Below are 26,976 nucleotides of genomic sequence, written 5' to 3'. Positions count from 1 at the left end.
AAACTTCCCAGAATGCAAATGCTCCGCTTAATTTATTTCCATCTGTGCTGTTTGTTAGTGTGCACTTCCTCTGCATGGCTTTAAGTTCAAATTTGATGTACTATAAGGTAATATTTAATGAGAAACTTCTTCCACAGTCACCAAAACCTGATCAAAACAAACCCCTTAATTTTCACAAAAGCTTTAAGAAGATGGATAAACCATAGTCTTTCAACAGCAGTTTGAGGTGCAGAGATGTTTACTTATTTGGCAATGCACAGAACAGAGCCTTTCTTTTTTATTTATTTTTATTTTTCCAAATCATATGGTGCACATGTTCAGCTTTCAGATGTATGTTGTGAAGGCAGCAGCCATCGGGGACATTTCTTCTTCTTCTGCAAACAGCAGAAATCTTCTCACAAAGCAAGCTGGGATGCTTTGGTCATATACACTGCTGGAGAAAGAGAAAAAACATAGCAAGAATATGATTTCTATGCTCTGTATAATATATGCACATATATATATGGTGTGTATGTATATATATGAATATAAACATTTATGTATATAGTGTTTTTTCTATACATATTTTTCTATAAATGCATGTTTTTATAGTAAGGTGGGTTTTTTAATAATACAACGAGCGTTATGAGTGTTTTCCTCCACAGAAGCAAAGAGCGAATCAAGAGAGGAAACAGAGGCAAATTACCCCACCCACTTGTGAAGCCTCTGCTGAAGGCATTTATCGCAATGTTTCTCAACCTGCTTAGGCTGGCAACAAGATAGAAGGTCTGTATTTTAGAACCTGTATTTTACAAGTTTTGTTAATTCTCTACTCTTTGAATTTGGATAAGCATGCTCAGGAGTAGGATTTATTTTGTAAGCCACACACTTTTTTTGCGTGTACAAGATGAAAAAAAGCAAGATAGGCATTGTATATGTAAACACTGTTATGTAGCAATGGAAAATAAAGGTCAAAGGATTTGTAGCAAAACTTTGTTTCAGGAAGTGTTTACAGATCATTAAATAAAGCAGACAGGTTTGGATACTACCTGAATTTAGTTCCACAGACTTGATTAACTTGAGGCCCCTACTGTGGGACCTGAGTTTTCATACAGCATTTAGAATAGATACATTTAGGAGCCCAGAGGTATTAAGCTTGATTACCAACACATGCAGTAATATCAATAATTAATAATATTACAGTCAGCAATAACCTGGTTAGTAATTCAGGGGATTCAAACAGTCACCAATTTGGAGTTGTGAGTCTTGTAACATCTGTTAATATCTCCAGACTTAAATCTTTTGATAGATTAAATTACTGAATTAAAGAAAATACAACAGCTGAGACACTGAATTCCAGTCTTGGAATCATTATCTGGACAGAGGTCTCCCCTGTTTGACCAAAACCAGCTGGTGTATCTCAACTTCCCAGGACTACATACATAAGTAAAATCATGTGAGTAAGCACAGAATATGGAGGCCCTCATAGTTGATAGTCACAGTTAATTTACTCCTGCAAATAATCTCAGACTCCTCATTCCTCTTCCCACCTCCAGGCGTGGAGCATTTTAGGGATGACACTCAGGAGAAGATAAGGTGGCAAATGCCCTCCATGGGACATTCTCCAGCAACAACCTCTCAGATCCCTCCTATAACTCTTAGTGAAATTAAAAAGTTGGAATTTTGAAGGAATAAAATCTGAAGGGAACGGAGTTGTCTTGGTGTTTTCAGGTAGATGTGATACTGCAGTGCTTCATGTTTATTGTTAAGATGAAAAGCTGGAGAACCCTTTAGTCTGTTTTATGTTGTGAGATCAAGACGCTTTGTGTAGATGGGCTTCTCTGCTTCTGAGTTCTTTGTAGAGACACAGAAAACTTATCTTGTAGCAGTGCAGAGGTGGTATTTTGATGATGATGGTCCAACTGGTTTCATATTTGTTCCACTTAACAGCTGATCTGAGATGGTTCAATCCATATATCCATATTTCAACCCTGCCAGCAAACCTGTTGATAATAAACAGTTCTTAACAGCCCAAGAGCTCTCTCATCCAGGCTCAATAAACAATTCCAAAAGAAGACCACTACTCAGAGAGAATGGTTGTTCTCCAAATGAGATCTCTGCTGAAAACCTTCATATTTAAGCATATTAATTGCAGGTCTCTGCCAACAGAATAAAGCAGACTCGTTTCAAGTGTTAGCTGCTCTAATTAAGATGTGTACTGAAAACAGTTTTTAACATTCTAATTGTAAACTGTGCAATAATAAACCAACAGAAAGTTAGCTGGAGCCAAAACCATTCATTATTTGCAGCCAGAAATGAAGCTTCAGTTGCGTTCTTTCCTGTAACAAACTTGAATATCTGCCTGATAGAAGCTGATGCCTTTGCACAGCTGCAGGACAAATTCATTCGGACTGCACTTACTGTGCTCTGTACTTCAACCCGGCTCTGCTTTTACTGAGACTTTAACCTCGCTTAGATGCCTTTTTTTTTTTTTTGCAGGTCTTGTCAGCCTGCGTCACAACACAGACGCCATGGAGGGCCTTTAAAGTCGGTACGGAAATAAACGCGCAGGCAGTTCATCATTAAGGCCGGGCTACTTTCCCGACATCCCAGCGCTGGGCACGGGGCGGTTATTTCACAGCTAAACTCCCACTATCCCCGCCTCGGCGGGGCGCTCCCCCCGCACAGGTCCTCCTCGTTTACGGACGGCCCCGGGCTCCGCGCGCAGGAGGCGGGCTGAGGCGCGCCCCGCGCAGCCATGGCGGCCGCGGCCCCGAATCCCCCGCTCTTCCTGCCCGTTATCGGCCGCCGTAAGGGGGCGGGCTTCCCGTCAGCGGCACGGCGCCGGGAGCGAGGACCGCGCCATCGTCCGGCAGCCAATGGCGCGGGGCCGGCAGCGATTCAAACGGCCCCTCTCGGCCAATCAGCGCCGGGAAGGGGCGGGCCCGGGAGGCCGGACCGTCGCGCGGCCCTAACCGTCGCTCAGGGCGGTCGTTCCCGCGGCTGAGGAGCTCCGAGCTGAGGGCCGGGACCCGCCGCACCGCGGAGGCGTCTCCTGCCAGGCCCGGTGGGGGCGGGCGCCAGGTAAGGGATCGGCGGCCCCGGGGCCGGCGCCGAGCGGGACACACCCCCTCCGCGGCCTGCCCGGCAAGGAGCGCTCCGGCCAATCGCCGCCGGCGGGCCGCGGCCTCGCGAAGGCCCTACTAAGGAGGGCAGCGGGGGGGCGGGCGGGCGGTTGCGCGCGCGCGATCTGGGCCCGGGGCCTGCGCTCCTCGCTTCGTTCGAACCGCCGGAACGCCCGGCTGCCCCGGGGCTGAGCCGCCTTGGAGGTGCGGCCCGCCTCCGCCGGGCCCGCCGCAGCCCCTCCCTTCTCCTGCGGCGGGGGCCCCGCGCCAGGCCCGGGCCCGGAGAGTGGGAGGGAGGAGCGTGCGGCCCGCCCGCCCCTCCAGCGCCTCCCTTCCTGTCAACAGCCCGCCGTGAGGTCTCGCTCTTTCCGGTGAAACGTTGCCTGAAGGGAAGCGATTCGTTACCTTTGTGGTTTTGCTTTTGTCTTAGCACTTAGTACGCACTTTCTCGTTTATTATTTTTGAGTGCGATGTCTTTCCTGATAGCTAGTAAGAGCATCACTAAGGAGGAGCAGAAATGGTACGGCCGCCCTGAGCGGTGGGCACTGCCCTGGAGTGAGTTCGAGGAGCAGCACTCTCAGACTTAGGGTTTGGGTGGTGCTGTGTGGAGCCCGGAGTTGGACTCAGTGGCTCTTGTGGCTCCGTTCCAAAGGGGATGTGAGGTGTTTGTATGATGGCTTTGACTGCAGCATTTTTCTGATTGCTTAGTTTGCAATTGAGTCAGCGTTTTCCTCTCGACAACCTTAAGATTCAGTTCTTTACAGAGAGTGGTGAGGTGCTGGAACAGGCTGCCCAAAGAGGTTGTGGATGCCCCGTCCCTGGAGATGTTCAAGGCCAGGTTGGATGGGGCCCTGGGCAGCCTGGTCTAGTATTAAATGGGGAGGTTGGTGGCCCTGCATGTTGCAGGGGGGTTGGAGATTCATGATCCGTGAGTCACTTTCAACCCTGGCCATTCTGTGATTCTGTGAAGATTCATGGGAGTTCTTTGTGAACTGTCTCCAGCTTGGCATAGGAGACAGGATTCTTTTCAGACATTTCCTTAAATCTCAAGTTCCTTAAAGAAATACGTAACTCCAGAATACCACAAATTTCATATCAAGAGTAACTGAGGATACTTGCACCTGTGTGTCTGTACAGTGCAGCGTTCCTTGTATGAAATAATTGCACTTTGAGGTAAAACAAAGATGTATTTTGAAACCTTTTTGAGTTAAACAGTTTGCATAGGACTGCAATGAATGGTAGACTGATACCCACACTGAAAATTAGCAGGAATGTGTGTTGAGCTTGAAGGAATGATGATTAAAGATGTAACTTCTAAGATGCCTGACTTTCATTTTTATGAATGTATTTATTTATTTTGTGGTATTATTTTTAAGTCATCCTGTTGTGGTTTTTTTTTTACGCTGCCAGTGATTTCTGCTACCTGAACAGATGAAGGCTGCCTTTAAAATGTGTAGGTTTTTTGAAGTGGGATATATGGAATGAGGATTGCAAATCTCCCTCACTGTGGTACACCAGCATAGAAGAAGGTGGTCGTTTTTTGTCAGGATAACTTGTAACACATTTTGTTCAGTGTTTAAGACTTGTTGTGAAGTTTTATTATTAAAGGAAAAATGGAAAAACAAGATCTTCCCATTACTAATACTCTTAAGTGCTTTCAAATCACAAAATAGTATTTTTATGTGCCTATTAGACCATATCACTGACGTCTACCTCAGGCTGAATAACGTAACAATTCATCAGTTTCATCTCCTTCAGCCACGTTTTGTAGGTTCTGCACCATTGGAGAGCAAGGCTGGAGGAGGTGAAGGTCATCCTATCTTGAAGAGTAATTGCATGTCCTTGATCAAAACACAGTGAAAATGTGTTTGTCTTTTTTAAAAAGGAGTTAAACACCAAGGGTTCCATTCTTTATAGCTTTGCTCTAGCATCTGGTATAGCTGAGTCCTGGTCAGACTCCTGAGTTTACAGATGATTCCTGAGGTGTTCATGATGGAAAGAAGAAACAATAGGCTGCTACAGAAGCAATAGGAGCTACAGAAGCAAAGAAGGCATAGGTCAGGTTAGGACATCTGGTCAAAGCTGTGGCTGGGCTTGGTATACAGGTCTAGAGCTTTGTGTTTGGAAGAGGAGGAGGAAGCTGGAGCTGAGAGAGTCTGGGGGATGAGCAGCAGTTGGCATGGATCTCTGATCGAGCTGACTTCAGGGTGATCAAACCAAACAAGGAGATGATGTGGCACTGGGATCAGACCTGGAGCCCAAAGGTTGTGAGGAGGAACTGGAAGTAGTTCAGTGAGGAAGGGCAGAACAGGTAGAATACCCCTAGGGAATTAAAGGGGGGCAAGGACAGAATGAAGAATTTAGGATGAAAATATGGATGTGGTATTTCATGAAATCACACACGGAGTGTGGATTTGAGGGGGTTAAACTAGGAGGACAAAGACTTGAATGAGTTGAAATCTATAAGGAATCAGAAAGTAACAAGAAACTGGGACAGGAAAACGTAGGTAAAAGATGGATGAGCTGGAAGAGTGTGTGCCTAAAGGCATAGTGGAGAACTCTTTAGATTGTGTAGGTGGTCATTTTCCTAATTAGCAAGTGTCAGTGAAATTAAATGATTAAGCTTAGTCTTTTCACTCCTTCAAATGTTATACAGCAAAGGTGATGACCAGGTCCTTCTGTTGTGAAGCAGGATGTAACACTAGCAATAATATCCACTCAGGGCAATTTTGTTGAGGTTTTTGTTTTCTTCCTTCTGTCTTGAAGAACTACATATGTAAAATGTAGCAGCAGCAGCCTTAGGAAATGCCAGTTAAAGCTGATGGAGCAGCCTGGTTTGGCTCTGTCCCTTACTGTGCTAGGTGGTCTGAATGCATATTAACAGTAGTTTTTCTCTTTTTGCCAAAGATCCTCATTTTTTGCTGCAGGTTAGTTAATGTGTAATGTATAAACAGCTAGTTAAATATTTGTTTCAGTCTCCTTTTGTGTGGCTTCACATTTATAGCAAACAAGTTAAAATGCTTTGAAACAAAACTTGCTGATTTTTCCCATTCCAAGTTCCAATGTTCATCATACAAGTGTATGTGCATGTAAGTTTATGTGCATTTTACCACAGACTTTTAAAATACCCTCACTCTGTATATTGAGATCTGAGTCAAAACTAGAGGTGGTGTGAATATCTTTTACTATGGTTACCTGTTTTCAGATGGCAGTGGCTTAATATCTGGCTCTTGTCAAAGTGCTGTGCAGGGCTTTACATTTAAAAGCATAACATTAAGTTGCAGTTGTGACTTCCTCGGTGCCTCAGTGTCCTGGGTCAAGGGTGGTGGTCACTTAAAGCATATTCTACAAATATCCAGTAAATCTTCTGTTGCCCACTAGGGTAAAATTCCAGGATCTAAGCCTCATGTTTAACTGTGATATTTAATTTATTTTCTAGGTATTGTTTTGGAAAATGCCAAGCCGGAAGTATGCTGATGGTGAGGTGGTGATGGGTCGTTGGCCAGGAAGTGTCCTGTACTATGAAGTGCAAGTGACTAGTTATGATGATGCTTCTCATCTTTATACTGTGAAGTACAAAGATGGTACCGAACTTGCTTTGAAGGAAAGCGATATAAGGGTGAGTATGCCTCCGTGTGAATAGCAGTATTTCTAACAGAAAATCATGGGTAAGAATGCATCTTACAAATGGGTATCATTAGCTGTCTTCAAAGGTTGGTGCTAAATGATAGCTTTTTCCTGTGTGACATCTCATAAGACATTTAGCATGCTGACTGTATTTATAAAGAGGCCCCATTGTGTTCTTTAGGTTGAAAAAGCAGTGATATGATTAGGGGGAAAAGAAGTGCTGTCTTTCAGAAGTTCTGATTGTTTATAAAAAACAATTGGTTTTGAGTAGCGTATAAAGCTGGTAATTGGAGGCTTGGTATTAATTAATAGGAACTATGTTTTACCTTTTTGGCAGCGATGTACATGACTGGCTTTTTCTTTTGGGACAAAATGTTCCTACCTTGAACTACAGACATTTCATTGCTTTCTGTCTCCCTTGTTTACTTTGTGCTCACAGGTCAGCTTATAAAAGTCGCGTTGTGTAAATTTCGAAGGGGAAGGTTAGGATTGCAGACTTCACAGAGAAATTAATGCGTATGCTTCTAGGGAAGTTTTGTGATGCCAGTTTTCACATCTAATTTAACAATTTAGCTCTTTTTTTTTTTTTTTTTTTTTTTTTAATGTTGATATGAGCTATACTGCCTCATTGCACCTTGACATGTCAGATGTACAGATAAAGCCAACTAAATGAAATGGTAGGCTTTCTTTTAAGCCTTATGCTTAAGAGGATGTTAGGCTTATGAGCTCGGTGCTCACATTGGTAGCTTCCTGATTTCTGTAGCTTTGGCAGGAATTGTCTTCAGTTGAACTTGGGGCAGGATTATTTGGGTGTTTGTTAACCAATTTCGTACAGCATCAGTAAAGAAATAGGAGGCAGTTGTGTGAAACTGTGTGCCGGAGACATTGTCCCAAGAAACCACAAATTTTCTAAAGCTGTTTTGGATGTTGAAGGTAAGATATTGTTTTTTTCTCCTCTGTCTGTTAGTCACAATCGTCATTCAAGCAAAGGAAAAGCCAGTCTTCTTCGAGTTCTCCTTCCAGAAGAAGTAGAAGCAGGTCTCGATCCAGATCTCCTGGTCGGCCAGCAAAAGGCAGACGTCGCTCCTCTTCCCATAGCAGAGAGCATAAAGATGACAAAAAGAAAATAATTCAGGAAACCACTTTAGCTCTACCGGTATTGCTTTGCTTGTTCTTGGTTGCATCTTTTTGTTGTTTTTTTAATGCATACTGGGATTGTTATTGGAAGAGCCAGGTGTACTTCGTATTCCCTGAGCAGCGTAATTAGCTGCAAGAAAGGCATCACAGAAATGCCTTACTCCTTAGGAAATAGGCTTTGTAGCTTGCCAGGTTGAGAGGAGATTATTGAAATGTATTTTGTGTTCTGTTTGAATGTGGCGATGCTGTGAAGTTCTCAGATTAAATACTTGGGCTTAGTTTAGTAAATTACTTCTACGGAAAGCATCCTTTGGCACTGTGAAAGTACTGTGGTTTCTGTTTTGCAGTGAACTGCTTTTAGCTGCATGACCAATAGCCTGGGGACCATATACTCATTTTAAGTAGTTTGTAGCCAGCAGTTGCACTTAACTTTGGACAAAAAGGTTAATGTATTTTTTATGCTGTTCTCTTGGCTGTTAGATGAGGAGTGGGATCCATCTGTTGGGTGTGGGGTTTTTTTGATTGTTTTTTTTTGAAGAAAATTTATTTCTTAGAAAACCAAACTTTCACAGTCCTGCAGAGAGTGTCATATATAGAACACTGAAATTTCCTCTGCTTTCACAAGTAGAATTACTAAATATGTGTGTACTTTGTACTTGGCACTTCCTACTGATGAGTTAAAAACAGAATAGTTTCCATGTTACCTCTTAATTTCACTGTTAAATTTAAGAAAAAAGGGTTTTTTCCCCATTTTGAATAGGTTTTCCACCCTTCTTTTTGAGCAGAAATATACTTAGGGTTTTGAACGCACTTGTTTTCATGCAGAGAAGGTCAGAACAGCTGCAGTAGGAATAGATCAGTTAGTGTTTTTAGTTATTCATTTTATACTCACACTGAACGGAGGCAGTATTCTCAGAAAGATAAAACTGTGTCTCTTTTAACCAGAAACCAAGTGAGAACAACACCAGAAGGTACAATGGTGAACCTGACAGTACGGAAAGAAATGACACATCCAGCAAACTCTTGGAGGTATGACAACAGAAAATATTGTTGTATGTCTTAGTTTTGTGTTGTGTTCTACCTTAGCTTTCTCAGAAATCAGTAGGAACAGGCAACACAGTAATCAAGGAGAAATTAGAATGCAACGTAGAAAATACATTTACTGTTCAGCTGACTTGAGTTCAGGGAAGAGGAAGCTGTTGGAAGGTAGAGAACTGATGAGAGTTGCATGACATGGATTTTTCTCGCTTGTTTTCTCATCAGACCTCCACTTGTTACTTGTGTTCTACTGGTTTTTGGAGAGCCTTCATTGAAATGTATAAGTTTAAGAGCTGTGTAGAAGTAGAACACATATTGTTGTTCATTTTTATTTTTGAATATGAATAATTCCAAAATAAGTTAAAATTGCTAGGATTTTGTATTTTTTTTCTAAATGCTTTTTTTTTTTAGCAGCAAAAATTGAAACCAGATGTGGAAATGGAGCGAGTGCTCGATCAGTACAGCTTGCGTTCAAGGAGAGAAGAAAAGAAAAAAGAAGAGATCTATGCAGAGAAGAAGATCTTTGAGACAATAAAAACTATGGAGAAACCATCATCAAAAACAAAAGAGCTTGAATTTGGTGGAAGATTTGGTATGTGTGAATATTCTTCCTGTTTGTGGATCCTACTTGCAGACTCCAGAACCATGTTGGTACTTAGAGTAGCCTGTGATGGTGCTGGCAGAAGTCAAAGGAAAATTGCCTATGGTTCTCCTCTGCAATGCAGTGGAGGTCTTGCACAGTGGGATTTAAATGTTGCTTAAATTTTAGTTGGAAATAACTAGCAAAACTTATGTTTTCAAGAGCTAGGTGCTTCCAACTCAAAACTGAAGTATTCTTTATACAGTTTTTTGGGCAGTTTTAAAGGGATGTGTTTGATTCAATCCTTCAGTTTGCTTCATTCCCCTCTGTAGGAGTGAGACGTCTCTGTATCCTATGATGTGACTGTGAGACTGCTGCTGTTTTGCTGCAGGGATAGATAATGATCTCTTACTTCCTACTGATCCAGATTTGTTGTTGGTAATGAAATGAGTGTTTTATTTTCCATGTTTGTCTTCTAATATTGCGTCATGTCTTTTTACAGGGACCTTCATGCTGATATTTCTCCTGCCTGCTACTGTGTTGTACTTACTGTTAATGTGCAAACAGGATGACCCCAGCCTTATGAACTTCCCTCCTCCTCTCCCAACACTCGAAAGTCTTTGGGAAACTAAAGTGTTTGGCGTCTTTCTTCTGTGGTTTTTCTTTCAAGCTCTGTTTTACTTATTGCCAATAGGAAAGGTAAGCTGGTTAGTAGCAATTGGGTCTTTGTGGATCATTAATTTGTGGGTCAGACTGAAAGGTGGGCTATGTTTTTAGTGCTGTGATGATGAAAATAGATTAATTGCTTTGGTTATTGCTGATTGTTGTGAGCTTAAAATAACAGAATTTGTTAAGAATTTAATGGCAGTGCATTTCATAGACCTACAGTGGAAAAGGCAGAAAACAGAGTATAGGAGTTCAAATCAAAGTATGGATAGCATCTGCTTAATAGAAATCTAGAAGAATTTCAGATATCTGACTTCTAAACCTGAAGACTCCTTGATACTCAGTGTTCTACTGATAACGGTAGAAAAAATGTTCCTTGCTTTCCAATGCAACTTTCATTTCTGGGGAGTTGCTGCTCTTTATTCTAGCTGTACTGATCAGGAAAAATGGCCTATTATTCTCTTTTTGTGACTTGAAGGATAGTGCCAGGTGCTGAAAGAATAATAAATTTAGCCAATCAAACTGTTCTATTCTTACACTTTTAACATTAGCGAAGCTTCTGTTTCCTTAATGCTGGTTAGGAGAAATTGTTTTTTTATTTTAAACTGTTACCCTTTTCCTTTTGATATCCAAGATGTGCTTTTGAGAACCAAGTATGGTCTTCAGATTTCAGTGCATCCAGCTGGTTAACTTGGTTGAATGTCTTTGTGCTGGAGACATCCCAGAGTTTTCTTCCCTTCCAGTGCTCTTAGATTGTATTTCATTGCAACTGTAGTACTTTCTCCTCCCTAGGTGGTGGAAGGCCTGCCTCTTTCAAATGGAAGGAAGCTGCAGTACCGGATCAATGGTAAGTGTGTTGCAATTGCTCATTCAGAAGTTCAGCACACCTACCACATTTGTGGTTCTCAGAACCACAAATTAAAGATAATAAATGAAGAAGGATGAGCTCTGTGGTTAGACTAGGTATCTGCAGAAGCAGTGGATCATATTTATGCTGCCTGAAAACTTCTGTTCTTTGACTTGCATCTGTAGTAGTGGCATAGTCCTGCATTTATTTTTCAGTTTTTGGTAAAGGAAGGAAAGAAGCCATGTGGTTTGGATGGTTCCAGAAAGCTGTTTTCTTGCTTCTTCAAAAGCCAATTCACAAAGCAACTTTGAAAACATCTTTGAGAAAAGAAAGCTGACTAGTGACAGGGCAACACACAGAGGGCACTGAAAGACAGGACATTTTGTTTGAACGTTAGGAAACACCTCTTAACTGTGAGAATGACTAAGCTCTGACAGTAGTTGCCAGAGAGGTGGAGGAATTTTCATCTTGAGATGTTCAAAAGTTATCTGTCTGGCTGTGGTCCTGGGCAACCTGATCTTGGTGCTGTGCTGAGCAGGTGGGCTGCACAAGTTGTCCTCTAGAAATCCCTGCCATCTTCACCGAGTCTGCAGTTCTGTAAAAGTGCTCAGAGGAAGCACATGTGGAATATCTGTATGCAGCTGCCTCCTTTTTTTTTTTTGTGCATCACTCTACTGCCCGTGGTTTTGTATTCTCAAAGTACAAAACTTTTGTGCTCAGATTTTGACTTGACAATTATTTTAATGCTTTAATTACTGATAGCTGTATCAAGACATAAGTTAATATGAGGATAAATATATACCGGTAGTAGGAAATATGTTCCCTGAGCTGCAACACAGAGGACTTCTGACCTTCTGCCATTATCCAGTAGTAGTGGTACTATCCATTGTTAGAGTAGGATTTGAAATGGAATCTATGTTGTAAAAGTGAAGGACTGCTCAGAGCATTCTGCTGTTTAATTTTTTTGAAAAGGAGCAAAAGAAATGTCAGAACACAGATGGAATACCTAAGGTACACTGTGCTGCCCCAGAAATTTGAAGTCAAGAGCATGGGATATGGAACAAAGTATAGAAATACAGGATCATAGAATGGCTTGGGTTGGAAGGGACCTTGAGGATCATCAAACTCCAACCTCCCTGCCCATATCCCATACTAGACCAGCTGCCTAGCGCCCCATCCAACCTGGCCTCAAACACCTCCAGGGATGTGAGGCATCCATAACCTCTGTGGGCAGCCTGTTCCAGCACCTCACTACTCTCTTGGTAAAGAACTTCCCCATGATATCAAACCTAAATCTTCCCACCCTTGAAGTGAAAGTGTGGGTAAGCTGGATGGGGTAGGTTCTAAGAATGATATTTCTGTTTTAGCTAATATGTTTTTCTTCTGTATCCTTTAGGGTTTTATGCTTTTGTTTTGACTGCTGCAGCTATTGGAACCCTACTGTATTTTCAGTTCGAACTTCATTATTTGTATGATCACTTCATACAGTTTGCAGTGTCAGCTGCAGCTTTTTCTATGGTATTGAGCATTTATTTGTATATTCGGTCCTTGAAGGCACCTGAGGAAGACCTGGCACCAGGAGGAAATTCTGGTGAGCGATAATTATTTTGGATAATTTATTTACGGCTGTTTGCTACAGTTTCATGTTTATATTTAGGTTAGATTTAAGGTAGGTTGTTACAATATCTTGACTGTTACTTTCTCCAAATGTAAAAGTAATGTTGCAAGTTGAGTGGCACACAGTAGTAGCAAGTTTTTCTTTGCACACAGGTAGTGTAAAAATGCTTAACATTCTCTTTGGGTTACCTTGCATAGGTTAAACCCCAGTAGGCAGCTAAATGCCACATAGCCAGCAGGGTTGTATTCCTCCAGTAGGATGGGAGAGAAAATTGGAGAAAACTCAAGTGTTGAGATAAAGGCAGTTAACTTAAGAGGAAAAGAAAGACCAGATAAAATAAAACAAAGCAAAACCAGCATTTCAAAGGTAGCTTTGAAAAGGTTTCTTTTACTACACACTTGTGTATCTGGTTAGAGTTTTTAAAAGGCAGTTTTGATTCAGTCATCAACCTGCAAGTCTGGAAATTGTCAGCTATATGCATATGTCTTTGTAGGACAATGGATATTGAGAAGAAATCAGCACTAAACATTAAACAGTGTGCTTAGAAAAGGATCATAGAGTAACTTAGGAAGTTAACAGACAGAACGTTAAGTATGTTGGAGTGAAGTGTTCAAATACCCTTAGTTCTTTTGTCAGTGCAGCATGTATATGTGTGGAGGGAAATCATATAATTTTACTTTTTTCTTATTGCAAAGCAGTTCTAGTCTTTAAGTGGCACAGTAACATTCTGCAGCTGTTCTGCACACTGCTTTTTAGTTGCTAACCCAACACAGGCTATCTACAAGTCAAGGCATTTCCTTCTTGGCCAGCTCCTTTGATGGTGCCATTGCTAAGGGAATTCTTAGTCACAGAGAAGAGTAAAGTAGTAGGAGGAGAGGTGGAATTAGTGTAAGATCATTATGTTCATGAAAGCCATGATGAGAGCTTTTGGATAAGGCTGAAAACAAGGACCAAAGTCAAAGAGATAAAACTACAGTAACTTGTGCAGTGTTTGGTCCTTCTACTAATAACTAAAATATTTGGACCTCTTAAAATACAAGCCACTTAGGTTTTGCTTCATATTTTGCATATACTCTCTTTCACTCTTCTTTATCTTTTCTTTCCCCAAGCTTAATGGTTTTTCCTTTATAATGAGAGAACTTCAATAGGGAGTAGCAAGTGCCTTGCAGGGGATGTAGTGATGGATGAAAGGAATAATAGTACTGACAAGGAATGTATCTCATCTTGCAGGATACCTTGTTTATGACTTCTTTACTGGACACGAATTAAACCCTCGTATTGGCAATTTTGACCTCAAATACTTCTGTGAGTTACGTCCAGGATTAATTGGCTGGGTGAGTCAATAAGCTGAGCTACTTTACATTTTCTTCTGTGTGGTGCTGAGGATACAAAAAGTATTTAAAATCAGAAGAAGAAAATAGAGTTTTGTGTTGATAAATTTTTAAGGATAATTTTTTGTTCACCTTAGGACAATTCCTACATGGTAGCTTGTTTGCGTTGTGAGGAATGAAAACTCCTGTGAGAGTATGAATATGCTGATGCTACAGCTTTGGAAATATAGTTCATATAGTTCAACTTGTTCATGAAACAGGACTTTTAAAAAGTCTTAAATGTCATTCAGAACCATCCTTATTAAAATGTTCTTTAGCATAATAGGAAAAAAACTTGTTTAAGGAAAAATTATAATTAATTTATTCTTAATTAGGTTGTCATAAACTTGGCAATGCTCTTGGCTGAGATGAAGATACATAATCAAAGTATGCCATCGCTGTCAATGATACTCGTGAACAGCTTTCAGCTTCTGTATGTGGTGGATGCTCTTTGGAATGAGGTACAAAATAGCCTTCAGCCCTGTCTTAACCTGAAACTACTTCTAACTAAATTGTTTAATTAATGAAGCTTTGTAAATTCTTAATTCCTTCCTCATTTCTAGGAAGCTGTTTTGACCACAATGGATATTATCCATGATGGGTTTGGATTCATGCTGGCGTTTGGAGATTTGGTGTGGGTTCCATTTGTCTACAGTCTGCAGGCCTTCTATTTAGTTGGACACCCTATTGCAATTTCTTGGCCCGTCGCAGCTGCAATTACTATTCTGAACTGTAAGTTACAGTAAATGTTATTGTTACTGTCAGTCTCTTCAGATCATTGTCTGGTTCATTTAATGTTGTATACTTGCAGTGAGTCAGTCAGTTCATGAAATATGCACTGGGTCAATAGAACAGGCACCTCAAAGTACTGGGCTGCTAGCAGAGCTGTCAGCTGTGCCACATCACTTCACTTGGATTTCAAACTCAGTGCTACATAAATAAACTGTAAGTCAGTTATAAATGGAAAGTTAGATGCGAAAGTGCAGCTTCTCCAAAGTCTTAAAAGGTAGTCATTAACATGCAAGAGCAGATGTGTCAGTTCTCTAGTAGCATCTCTAGCTTGTTAGAGCTTTGGAAACTGGAGAGTGTCACTTCCTCAGAAACAGAATTGATTTCAGTGCAGTAAGAGTGACAAGGAGCATGTGAGAGCTTTTGTTGAAGGACACAAAGCAGTAGAAAATACTGAAAATAAAAATAGATACTATTTCTTTCCAGGTATTGGGTATTACATATTCCGTAGTGCAAATTCTCAGAAAAACAATTTCCGAAGGAATCCAGCAGATCCCAAGTTGTCCTGTAAGTGCATTCTTTGTAATTCATTCAATCACTTTACAGTGTCTCTTTGGACTCGTGACATGCACATTTCTGTTGTTGTATTGACTGCAATGCTCCATTCACAGATCTGAAAGTGATACCCACTGCAACTGGAAAAGGGCTTCTTGTCACAGGTTGGTGGGGGTTTGTTCGTCACCCCAATTACCTTGGTGATATCATCATGGCACTTGCGTGGTCTCTACCCTGTGGTAAGTTCCTAAACCGAAAGGAGATTCTATCTAAAATGGAACATGTACATTTGGGCATCTGACTTAACTTGAAATGTAAAGTGGTCAGTGGGGTGATAAAAGGTTTAATTAAATTAATGGCAAATTTCTGAGTTGCAAGGTTGATGTGACACCTGTTTTCCCTTAAATCTGATCCTTTGTGTCTTAATATAAACTTGATATTTATTTCTAACACTTTATCATTTAGTAATAATGGACTTGTTTGCTAACAAGTTCTTCCTACTTTTTCATTTTGAGGCTACTGCCAGAGCTGTAATGTTTTCAAAGGATGTTCCTATAAAGATGGAAAACTCATGCAAGTTAGAAAAACGGCTTTCGGCTCCTCTCTTGCCTGAAGGAGTTTCCTTTCAATACAGGCACACTAGTGAGCATGGCAGATGTTCCGAGGCAGAGCTACTCAACCCCAGGGCACAGTTTGGCTTCTGCAGGCCATGGGCCGTAGGGAATTGTGGCAGAGTGGGTCTTTGACCAAGTAGTTAAGGCCCTAAGTATCAGCAGAGACCAGTTGTTGAAGTGTACGTGTAGGGATTCGGGATTTTAAATTGAAAGTAGACAATACTGGTTAGCAAAAACACTTGTAGGCAGTATCTTGGAAGAGGATTACTGCATAAAAATGAGGAACTTGAATCCTCTCTTGGTAGCCGCATGGTGGGAGCAGGAGGGGATCAGGTAAGCAGTGCACTCTGAGCAGAGGCAGTTACCATCCACACCCAAAACAGAAATCCCTGTGTAGTTTGTGGGGCAGCTCAGAGCTCTGGAGACTTAAATACTGTTGTGGTTTTGGTAGCCAAACAGCTTCAACGTGTGCCAGGCTTGTATACACAGAGTGAAGTTAGTGGGTTTGAGACTGAATGTGAAGCTTATCTGGGGAGTCCCCATTTACACAGAAACATGTCGGTTATATGCGTGCTGTCCTGTTGAATATTTGATGCTTTATTATGAGCACAAGGTGCTTCAGTCCCTTAAATTCATGTCACTGCATGTTGTTAACAGCGAAAACTTTCATAATTGTTCATGCATTAGAATTGACTTTCCACACTTGATTTTACAGGTTTTAATCACATTTTGCCGTATTTCTACGTGATTTATTTCATCTGCTTGCTTGTTCATCGAGAAGCTCGTGATGAACATCATTGTAAGAAAAAATATGGTTTGGCATGGGAAAGGTATTGTCAGCGTGTACCATACCGCATATTTCCTTACATCTACTAGAGCACTCCACATACCTGATCTGCAAATTAAAATATACCTCTCACCTTTGCACTTGGTCGATTTGTTATCTAGGCTTTAAACATTAAATGTGACCAAACGATGGAGTGCTTTTCAACAAGTATTTGCAAGTAATCCTAAATGCTTATGAGTTATGTGAACTGACTTTCTATGACCTCAATTTAAGAAAAAAAAATTGTGAATTTTAAAAAGTCTTGGAGCCCTAATTTTTCAAGCTAAATTTTATCTAGAATTCTGAGTTTACATTTTTTTTTATTGCATTAATTAAGCACTGTGATGTAAAGTATATTATTTTCTTAATACAATAAACACAGGAGTTCCATCCAGTGAATTTTTTTGGTGTTACTTGTACCATCTAACTTCAGATGTCTGACTGAGCTGAGTGCAGAGAGCAGAGGCTCTGGGCAGCAGGGCTGTGAGCGGAGGATTCAGCTCCCAGAAGGGCCCAAGCTCTCTGTGTGTGTCGCCCTGTGGCCCCTGGCTCGGGGCAGTGGCATTTTTGGTCAGGAGGGCTCTGAATGGCCCCTGCTGACCTGTCCTGCCAGAGGATGGATGGAGGGGAAGGAGAGTGCAAATATCCCCTCCATCCTACCTCCCTGAGGCTTGAGCTGCTTTGGCAGTGCCCCAGCCCCCCTGCAGGGGCTCAGACCCCTGAAGGTAGATGATACAAAGGCAGAGCTGTGGGAGCGGTGAATTCTAATCTGGCATCTTAACAGTGAGCCCAGGAGTAGCAAAAGGTGCAACGCGTGCATATTTGACAGAAAGGAATAAAATGACCACAGTTGGCTTATTCTGATCTTTGTAAAATATGTCTTAATGTACCATAGCGTTTCCCAAGTGTGTATAATAAAGCTTCCAGGTTTTTTGCTGTACAGTGTTTGGATTTGAAAAGGCGCTTTTTTAGGAACAAGGAGAAATTTTTAACTAAATCCATTTCCAGTAATTTTTTAAAAATGTTCATTTAATAAAGATTTTTGTAAATTAATGTATGAATTCTCAAAACAATTGAAGTGTTCATTTAAATATTTGTATTGACAGATATGCTATGAAAATGTGGTAAGTGCTCCTCTGTCCAAAGTGGGTTTTTTGTGTTTTTTTTTTCAATTTGGCATTGCTACCTCATATGTAGGTTTTGCCTTTTGTACTGTTGCAGATAGAGATAATAGCTATTTTTTTGCTACTGCTATTTAAACCAACTTTTTTTACATGAGCCTGTGGTTCAACTCAGCCACGTTCTAATATATTTTTGTATATATTTGAATTTCTAACTAATGTATGTGTTCTAGGCATTAGTTGTTTTCTTTGTCTAACTGGCTGTAAATCGGATGCCACTGAAGTATTTTGCTTCATAAGTAGAGTAATTTTATATTTTACTGAAATAACCTTGCATTAACTAACTAGAGCTAGCATTTACTTCCATCTTCACAAGGGTTAACTTTTCACATACTTCCTATGTGAGGTTCATAGCACAACTTCTCCCCAAGGCTTATTAGAGTCACATGTAGCAGGGAGGGAATTGCAAGTATGTCTGCAGTTGCTTGCAGGAAGATTACTAACAAATGAAAATGTTGCAATTGGTTCATTGTGTTCAGTTCTTTTTAAATACTGATGTAATTGAAATCTAGCATGTGATGGGGCTTTTGTTATTAATTAAAAACCCTCTATTTTGCACACATGCATTTTTAATGACAATTGTACATGTAAAGTGTATATAATGTAGCTTGCTGAGCTTGACTGTGAGTGTCTTCTGAAAAATCTGTATTTTGGTCTTGTAAGGAACACGTGTTAGGACAAGTATTCTGATTTCTGCAACAAATAGCAGTGCCTGTAACAATACTGAAGAGCATTCACTTGTGTGAAGCAGCAGATTAAACTGGGCTTTTTTTAATCTTTTTTTTCTTTAATGATTGCTTACCGGATTAGTAGGAATAGCAGTCATTCAACTGTTCCAGCCTGCAGCTGGTGTTTTAAAATGGACTGAAGCTGGGGACAGTTTAACTCCTCAGCCCTTAAGCTCTGAGTTGCTACTGCCATCCCAGTTATATCTGTTTCCCACACAAGATTGTTAAACCGCAATTCAGACCTTTTCCTTTCAGAAATGGGTCTTGACTGATAACTTCAGTTTCGTTTATATGCTGAATTTGATGTGAATTTGATTTTGAAGTAACTGTTTTTAATACAAACAAGCATACAAGCTAAAATAAAGCTCTTGCTTAAAATTATGTAGTGCATTTTTTTTGCCAGTTTAAGGTGTTGTTTGATAAGAGTTCACATTGATTCATTTTAGTAAGTGAAGACATCTGTTTGCCAGGGTTCCTTTCTCATTGGTGGTTGTGGGCTGAGTGTTACAAGGTCATAGAAAAAAGGCAGAGGTGAAGCATTAGGGACAGATTGCAGCCCCCATTCCTCATTCCACTATGCCTCTTGGGTGCAGAAGATGGGAGGGAAGGAGGAGGGTAGGGAAAGGGTGTTTATTTGACTTTTAGTTTCTCTTTGCCCTCACCTGTTAGTAAAAGGCAGTTAAGTACAGTGATCTCCCCCTGGTCAGTCTGTTTTGCCCATGATGGTAAGCTATCCTGTTATCTCAGCCCTTAAGCCTTCTTCTATTTCTATTTTCTCCCTGTGTTCCTTTGGGGAGAGGGAATGAGGGAGTGCGGTAGAGCTGAGTTGGCCATCAGGTGAAACTGCTGAAATACTCCTCATTAAAGACTCATGTTGTGACCCAGTGACTTTATCTTGCTTGCTTCCTAGCTTGGCTGTTAACTTGTAGGTTCTCTGGGAGTCCTGTAAAGTAAGCAAGGCTAATGCAGTGCCCTGCAGGACACACAGAGCTTGTGTTAATACAAAAGCAAAATTAATAGAGCTTAAGATACCACCAGGAAATAAAAGTTGCACTGATGTGAACGAAACAGGATAAAGGGAGATAGATAAGTAAGGAACAGTCATAGTTTCGACTGTGGAAAGTTACTTACTGTAAGTTATGCAAACGCTTACTTAGAATAACCCAAAACAATTCCCCACAGACCATCTCAGAAGCACAAGTTCTTAGTTCTGTGCAGGGAAGGCAGGTTCAGGGAACGAAGCCTACCTGAAGGAAGGGTTCTTGTGAAGTCAGGAGTTTTGATCACGTCTGTCTTAGATTAGTTCAGAACTTACCATGAAAGTGTGGTGGATATACTCATCGTGTACTGCAACTAAGTAGCATTGCATTATTTACCAACATTATAGGTAAGTCTATGTATATAAGAAAAGGGAATCCTTTCTGCTACAGAAAAACTTGACGGTGTGTGGTGTGTCATCATCTCAAATTTCACTTGGCAGTGGGATTCTCATTCTGCTTGGTTTGCTGCCGAAGGAGTCTGAGCAGAGTGGGTGCTCCCAGCACAGGGATGCACATCTCACATCAGTCTGGAAAGGCTGCTAGAAATCTGAGCAGGCATGTGACCTGAGCTCCATCATGGTAACTCTAAGTGCAAATGGCTGCAAGTGAAGTTAATTTTTCTCTTGTTAGGCCAGAATTAAAACTTGGTTTTCTGAATGAGAAAACCTTTACATTCAGCTTCAGAAAATGTGGATTGCTCTTGAGGTACCACAGAATGGAGAGCTGTTGTTGAACATTGCATTTCAGGTGAGAAATGAGTTCCTCTGCAAAAGACATTCCTCACCACTACAGGAACTTAGGTTTGCATTTAATGTTGGATTAATATTGAACACACAAGGGGAAATCTGGTCAAATTAATGATTAGTTCTTTCCTTTAAGTCATACTACAGAACAGAGACTGGGAAAGGAAGTCAGAGCCTGAGTTAGACTACACAATGTAAAGAGAATGTTAAGATATTAAATATCCTATTCTACTCTATAATATCCAGGTGGCTTTCAAGATCTCCAAGGGGACCTCAGAGCCTCTGGGCAGCATATGCAAGTGCTCAGATTGACCTGTCTGTGTTCCAGGTTCCACCCACTGCCTGTTGGCCTGGCACAGCCACTGAAAAAAGCCTGGTTCCATCCTCTTTCACAGAATCAGAATCACCCAGGTTGGAAAAGACCTTAAAGATCATCGAGTCCAATCATGACCTAACCATACTGCCCTAACAACCCTCCACTAAATCATGTCCCTGAGCACCACATCCAAATGGTTTTTAAACATCCAGGGATGGTGACTCAACCACCTCCCTGGGGAGCCTATTCCAGTGCTTAACAACCCTTTCTGTAAAGAAGTGTTTCCTGATACCCAAACCAAACTTACCCTGGCGCAAGTTAAGTCCATTTCCCCTCATTCTGTCACCTGTCACCAGTGAGAAGAGATGAGCCCTGCTCTCGCTGTAAGCACCTTTCAGATACTGGAAGAGATCAGTAAGGTCTCCCCTCAACCTCCTTTTCCCCTGACTGAACAGCCCCAGTTCACAGAAAAAAAAAATCACAGAATCACAAGGTTGGAAACGACCTGCAAGATCATCTAGTCCAACCACCCTCCCATTCCTGTCAGTACCACAAGCACTAAACCATATCTTGTAGCTCCTCATCCAGGTGCCTCTTGAACACTACCAGGGACGGCGACTCCACCACCTCCCTGGGCAGCCATTCCAGTGCCTGATCACCCTTTGAGAGAAAAAGTTTCTCCTAATGTCCAACATAAACCTCCTCTGGTACAACTTCTGGCCATTTCCTCGGGTCCTACTATTTGCCTGGGAGAAGAGGCCAGACCCTTTTGCACCACAACCTCCCTTCAGGAAGTTGTAGAGTGCAATGAGCTCTCCCCTGAGCCTCCTCTTCTCCGGACTGAACATTCCCTTTCTTGTAGTGAGGGGCCCAAAACTGAACACAGTACTCGAGGTGCGGCCTCACCAGTGCTGATTACAGGGGGATGATCACCTCCCTGCTCCTGCTGGCCACACTATTTCTAATGCAGGCCAGGATGCCGTTGGCCCTCTTGGCCACCTGGGCACACTGTCGGCTCATGTTCAGCTGAGCATCAACCAACACCCCCAGGTCCCTTTCCTCTTCAAAATCATCCAACCACTCATCCCCAAGCCTGTAACGCTGCATGGGGTTGTTGTGGCCAAAGTGCAGAACCCGATACTTGGCCTTGTTAAACCTCATCCCATTCACCTCAGCCCAGCGATCCAGCTTATCTAGATCCCTCTGCAGGGCCTCCCTGCCCTCAGGCAGATCGACACCACCTCCCAACTTGGTGTCATCTGCAAACTTACTCAGGGTACACTCAATCCCTTCATCTAAGTCATCAATGAAGATATTAAACAGGATGGGCCCCAGTACCGACCCCTGGGGGACACCACTTGTAACAGGTCTCCAGCTGGACTTCACTCCATTGACCACCACCCGTTGAGCACGGCCCTCCAGCCAGTTCCTTATCCAACGGAGGGTAAAACTGCCCAAGCCACTGGCAGCCAGTTTCCACAGAAGGATACTGTGAGAGACCATGTCAAAGGCTTTGCTGAAGTCTAGGTAGATACATCAACTGCCTTTCCCTCATCTACCAGTCTGGTCACCCAGTCATAGAAGGAGATGAGGTTGGTCAAACACGACCTGCCTTTCATGAACCCATGCTGGCTAGGCCTGATCCCATGAACGTCACGCACGAGCCATGTGATCTCTCCCAGGAGGATTTGTTCCATGACCTTCCCTGGCACTGATGTCAGGCTGACAGGCCTGTAGTTCCCCGGATCCTCCTTACGGCCCTTCTTGTAGATGGGCGTCACATCAGCAAGCCTCCAATCCTCTGGAACCTCTCCAGTCAACCAGGAGCGCTGGCAGATAGCCGAGAGTGGCTTAGCAATCACCCCTGCCAACTCCCTCAGCACCCTAGGATGAAGCCCATCCGGTCCCATGGACTTGTGACTGTCCAGTTCCTTCAGTCTCTCCTAATAGGGCACATCCTCCAAGCCCTTGTTGCCCTTCCTTGGATCTGCTCCAGCACCTCAATTCCTTTCTGTACTGAGGTGCCCAAAACTGAACACAGTACTCGAGGTGAGGCCTCACCAGTGCTGAGTACAGGGGCAGGATGACTTCCCTAGTGCTGCTCACCACACCATTCCTGATACAAGCCAAGATGCCATTGGCCTTGTTGGCCACATGAGCACACTGCTGGCTCATTCAGCCAACTGTCCATCAGTACACCAAGGTCCCTTTCCATCAGACAGCTTTTCAGCCACTCCTCCCCAAGCCTGTAGGGTTGCCTGGGGTTTTTGTGACCAAAATACAGGATCTGACACTTGGCCTTTTTGAAACTCACGCAGTTTGCCTTGGCTCGTTGATCCAGTCTATCCAGGTCCCTCTGTAGTGCCCTTCTCCCCTCAGGCAGATCAACACTTCCTCCCAGGTTGCTGTCATCTGCAAACTTACTGAGGGTGAGGGTGCACTCAATCTGCTCATCAAGACTGTTAAAAAAGATGTTAAATAGAAGTGACCCCAGCACCGAGCCCTGGGAGACACTGCTTATGACCAGCCACCAACTGGATTTAAACCCATTGACCACAACTCTTTGGGCCTGGCCATCCAGCCAGTGTTTCACCCCGTGCAGCGTAAGCCCATCCAAACTGCGGGCAGTCCGCTTCTCCACGAGAACGCTGTAGGGGACAGTGTCACAGGCTTTACTGAAGTCCACGTAGATCACATCGACAGCCTTACCTTCATTCACTAAGAAGGTCACCTTGTCGTAGAATGAAATCAGGGTTGTCAGACAGGATCTACCATAAGCCCATGCTGACCGGGCCTGATCCCCTGGTTGACCTGTAGCTGGTCCATGATGGCTCGTAAGATTATCCTTTCCATAACCTTCTCAGGCACTGAGACTGATAGGCCTGTAGCTGCCAGGATCGTTTTTACGGCCCTTTTTGAAGATGGCTGTCACATTTGCCAGTCTCCAGTCTGCTGGGACATCCCCGGTTAGCCAGGACTGATGAAGAATGATGTAGAGGGCTTGGCAACCACATCCACCAGCTCCCTCAGTACTCTAGGGTGCAATTCATCTGGCCACATGGATTTGTGAGCATCCAGATTTCAGAGCAGGTCCAAAATTATCTCATCATGGATAATGCAGGGCCTATTCTGCTCTCCATCCCTATCTACCAGTGCAGAGGGCTGTGTTCCCACAGAGTAACAAGCCTTACTATTAAAGACTGAGGCAAAGAAGGCATTAAGCACCTCAGCCTTATCCTGATCCTTGGTCCCCAAGTTGTCCTAGGCGTCCAACAAGGGATGGAGATTCTCCCTAGCCCTCTTCTTGCTGTTGATGTATTTATAGAAATAATTATTGTTTTCCTTTACATTAGTGGCCAAATTCAGTTCTAGCTGGGCATTGGCTTTTCTAATTTTCTCCCTGCCCAGCTTCACTATGTACCTGTAATCATCATAAGAGGCTTGCCCACTCTTCCAGAGACCATAAGCTTTCCTTTTGTTCTTGAGGTCCAGCCAAAGGTCTCTCAAATGTGGCTCCCATTTACAAGAAAGGTCGTAAGGAGGATCCGGGGAACTACAGGCCTGTTAGCCTGACCTCAGTGCCAGGGAAGGTTATGGAGCAGATTGACTTGAGGGAGATCACGCAGCACGTGCGGAGTGACCGGGGGATCAGGCCTAGCCAGCATGGGTTCATGAAGGGCAGGTCCTGTTTGACCAACCTGATCTCCTTCTATGATCTAGTGACCCATCTGGTGGATGAGGGAAAGGCTGTTGATGTGGTTTACCTAGACTTCAGCAAAGCCTTTGACACTGTCTCCCACAGCATTCTCCTGCAGAAGCTGGCAGCCCGAGGCTTGGCTGGGTACACTCTTGGCTGGGTAAGGAGCTGGCTGGAGGGCCGGGCACAGAGAGTGGTGGTGAATGAGTGAAATCCAGCCGGCGACCGGTCGTGAGTGGTGTTCCCCAGGGGTCGGTGCTGGGGCCTGTCCTCTTCAATATCTTTATTGATGACCTGGATGAGGGCATCGAGTGCACCTCAGTAAATTCACAGATGACACCAAATTGGCTGGAAGTGTGGATCTGCCTGGAGAAGCAAGGCCATACAGAGGGATCTGGACAGGCTGGAGAGCTGGGCTGAAGCCAATGGGATGAGGGTCAACAAGACCAAATGCTGGATCCTGAGCTTCAGCTACAACAACCCCAGGCAACGCTACAGGCTTGGGGCAGTGTGGCTGGAAGGCTGCATAGAGGAAATGGACCTGGGGGTATTGACTGATGCTCGGCTGAACATGAGCCGACAGTGTGCCCAGGTGGCCAAGAAGGCCAAAGTCTAGGTAAACCACATCAACAGCCTTTCCCTCATCCACCAGATGGGTCACTAGATCATAGAAGGAGATCAGGTTGGTCAAACAGGACCTGCCCTTCATGAACCCATGCTGGCTAGGCCTGATCCCCCAGTCACCCCACACATGCCGCATGATCTCCCACAAGACAATCTGCTCCATAACCTTCCCTGGCACTGAGGTCAGGCTGACAGGCCTGTAGTTCCCCGGATCCTCCTTACGACCTTTCTTGCAAGTGGGAGTCACACTGGCAAGCTTCCAGTCTTCCTGGACCTCACCAGTCAACAAGGAGCGCTGACAGATGATGGAAAGCAGCTTGGCTCTCACCTCCGCCAGTTCTCTCAGCACTCTCGGGTGGATCTCATCTGGCCCCATAGACTTGAGGCAGCCCAGTTGGAGTAGTAGGTCTCTGACTGTATCTTCCAGAGTCACAGGGGGGTTAGTGTGCCCCCCAGCCGAGATTACCAGGTCAGAGAGAGGAGTATCCTGAGAAAAACTGGTCTGACTTTTAAAGACAGATGTAAAGAAGGCATTCAGAACCTCCGCCTTTTCCTTATCCTCAGTGGTCACATTCCCAGCTTCATCCAGCAAACAGTGGATATTCTCCTTTGTCCTCCTCTTACTGTTAATGTATTTATAAAAGTTTCTTATTCCTTTTCACCCCCAGTATTTGAAAGAATACACAAAAAAATAACAATCATACTGTGTCTATTTATTACATATAGCAACAATTCTTGTGCTAGCCTGTGCTAGTAATTGTATTTGCCTAATACTTCTCATTTCCTAACTGAGCAGCAGAGGGCTCTAACATGTCAAGCTTTGAAAGCAGCTTGGAACAGTCAATGTGGGGATAGAGATTTTCTTCTAAGGAAGGTTTACTTCTGTCCTTTTGGGCTGCTTTCTGCAGCTGATACTTTCTTGTGCAATGTGAGGAAAGGCCACAGGCTTCACCCAGAAGCCTTGTGGCTGCTCTAATGTCTGTGGACACATGGGCTTCCATTTCTTTCATGCAGTTTGTATTTTACAAAGCACTAGGAAAATGGAAGAAAAAGCTTGCTGTTGTAACCATTATTTTGTTAAGTCCACTGGGTGATATTTTATGCCATTTAGAAAATGGAACTAAATGAAACAAAAAAAAGCTGGTACAGAGGACTTTGTGTCAAGGATCTCCAAACAAGTTTGCACGTCACGTGAAGGAGAAACTCTCTTTAATGTAATATATAAATCTTAGGACTTGTCAGAGTCTGACACTAAACGACAAGGGAAGCCTTTAAAGAATCGTGTTCTGTTGGTATAAAAAATAAAGCACAACTAATATTTGATGTTTGAGAGAAAGCTCCCGCAGTAAATTCACATGAGTTTGGAAGAAAGCACAGCAATTAATTATGTGACTTACTTGGAATAAGGATGTGTAAGATGCTTGAGAGTGTTCCTGAGCATTACTTCACCCTAAAACCAAAACAAAAAAATCATTGTAACAACAAACAGCTAGCAGAGTTGCTAGCTGTTTTCCTTCTCTAGGAGATAAATTTTCTATCAGAAAAACAAATGAAGATAGGAGAGCTTTGCCATGGGATCAAGCACAGCCCCTACTAAGGAATAAATAGCATCTCCCATAAAATTGGTGCCATTGGTGGATGGGATTAGCAGGCTTGAACTAACTCAGAAAACTGGCAAGAGGGAAATGGAACAGGCTCTAGCCTGGAGAGACAGGACAGGAAAAGCAGCACAGTGAACCCTAAGCAACTTACCAGAGACCTGGTGCTTTCAGGAGGAGGTGCCATAGATACTGAATGCCACCTGATTGTAAATGAGCACCGCTTCCATGAAACAAACTTTTCTTGGCAGTTTCTTCATAACAGCAGCATTCTGGTGGCAGCTGAGTACCAAGCCCTGGTGCTGCCCCACATCCCTGTCAGGAGAACACAGAGCCTG

The 26,976-nt window shown here is 42.9% G+C and overlaps 1 protein-coding gene across 7 annotated transcripts; it reads left to right on the top strand.

The window, feature by feature from the left end:
* Window positions 1-426: 426 nt before the first annotated feature.
* Window positions 427-19,001, top strand: LBR (lamin B receptor). Of its 7 annotated transcripts, XM_048937941.1 has the most exons (15): window positions 427-765; window positions 2,479-2,530; window positions 6,544-6,723; window positions 7,699-7,887; window positions 8,814-8,897; window positions 9,318-9,498; window positions 9,989-10,185; window positions 10,945-10,999; window positions 12,396-12,590; window positions 13,848-13,951; window positions 14,323-14,448; window positions 14,551-14,719; window positions 15,203-15,283; window positions 15,388-15,510; window positions 16,601-19,001. In XM_048937941.1, the coding sequence occupies exons 3-15, from the start codon at window positions 6,559-6,561 to the stop codon at window positions 16,759-16,761; spliced, it is 1,830 nt and encodes a 609-aa protein (XP_048793898.1). In that variant the 5' UTR covers window positions 427-765; window positions 2,479-2,530; window positions 6,544-6,558; the 3' UTR covers window positions 16,762-19,001. The 7 variants fall into 7 exon arrangements, with proteins under 7 accessions (XP_048793898.1, XP_048793894.1, XP_048793895.1 ...); XM_048937937.1 differs by lacking the exon at window positions 427-765 and having other exon boundaries at window positions 1,496-2,530; XM_048937938.1 differs by lacking the exon at window positions 427-765 and having other exon boundaries at window positions 1,536-2,530; window positions 9,321-9,498.
* Window positions 19,002-26,976: the final 7,975 nt, after the last annotated feature.

This window comes from Lagopus muta, chromosome 2 (assembly GCF_023343835.1).
Source record: "Lagopus muta isolate bLagMut1 chromosome 2, bLagMut1 primary, whole genome shotgun sequence".
Taxonomy (NCBI): domain Eukaryota; kingdom Metazoa; phylum Chordata; class Aves; order Galliformes; family Phasianidae; genus Lagopus; species Lagopus muta.
The sequence above is the reverse complement of the archived record's forward strand: the minus strand, read 5'-3'. Positions and strand labels throughout refer to the sequence as shown.

Coding starts and splice junctions, on each gene's coding strand:
- LBR (XM_048937937.1), top strand. CDS start 2,456: ATGCCTTTTTTTTTTTTTTGCAGGTCTTGTCAGCCTGCGTCACAACAC. Junction 2,531..6,543: donor ATGGAGGGCCTTTAAAGTCG/GTACGGAAATAA, acceptor TTTATTTTCTAG/GTATTGTTTTGGAAAATGCC. Junction 8,898..9,317: donor CATCCAGCAAACTCTTGGAG/GTATGACAACAG, acceptor TTTTTTTTTTAG/CAGCAAAAATTGAAACCAGA.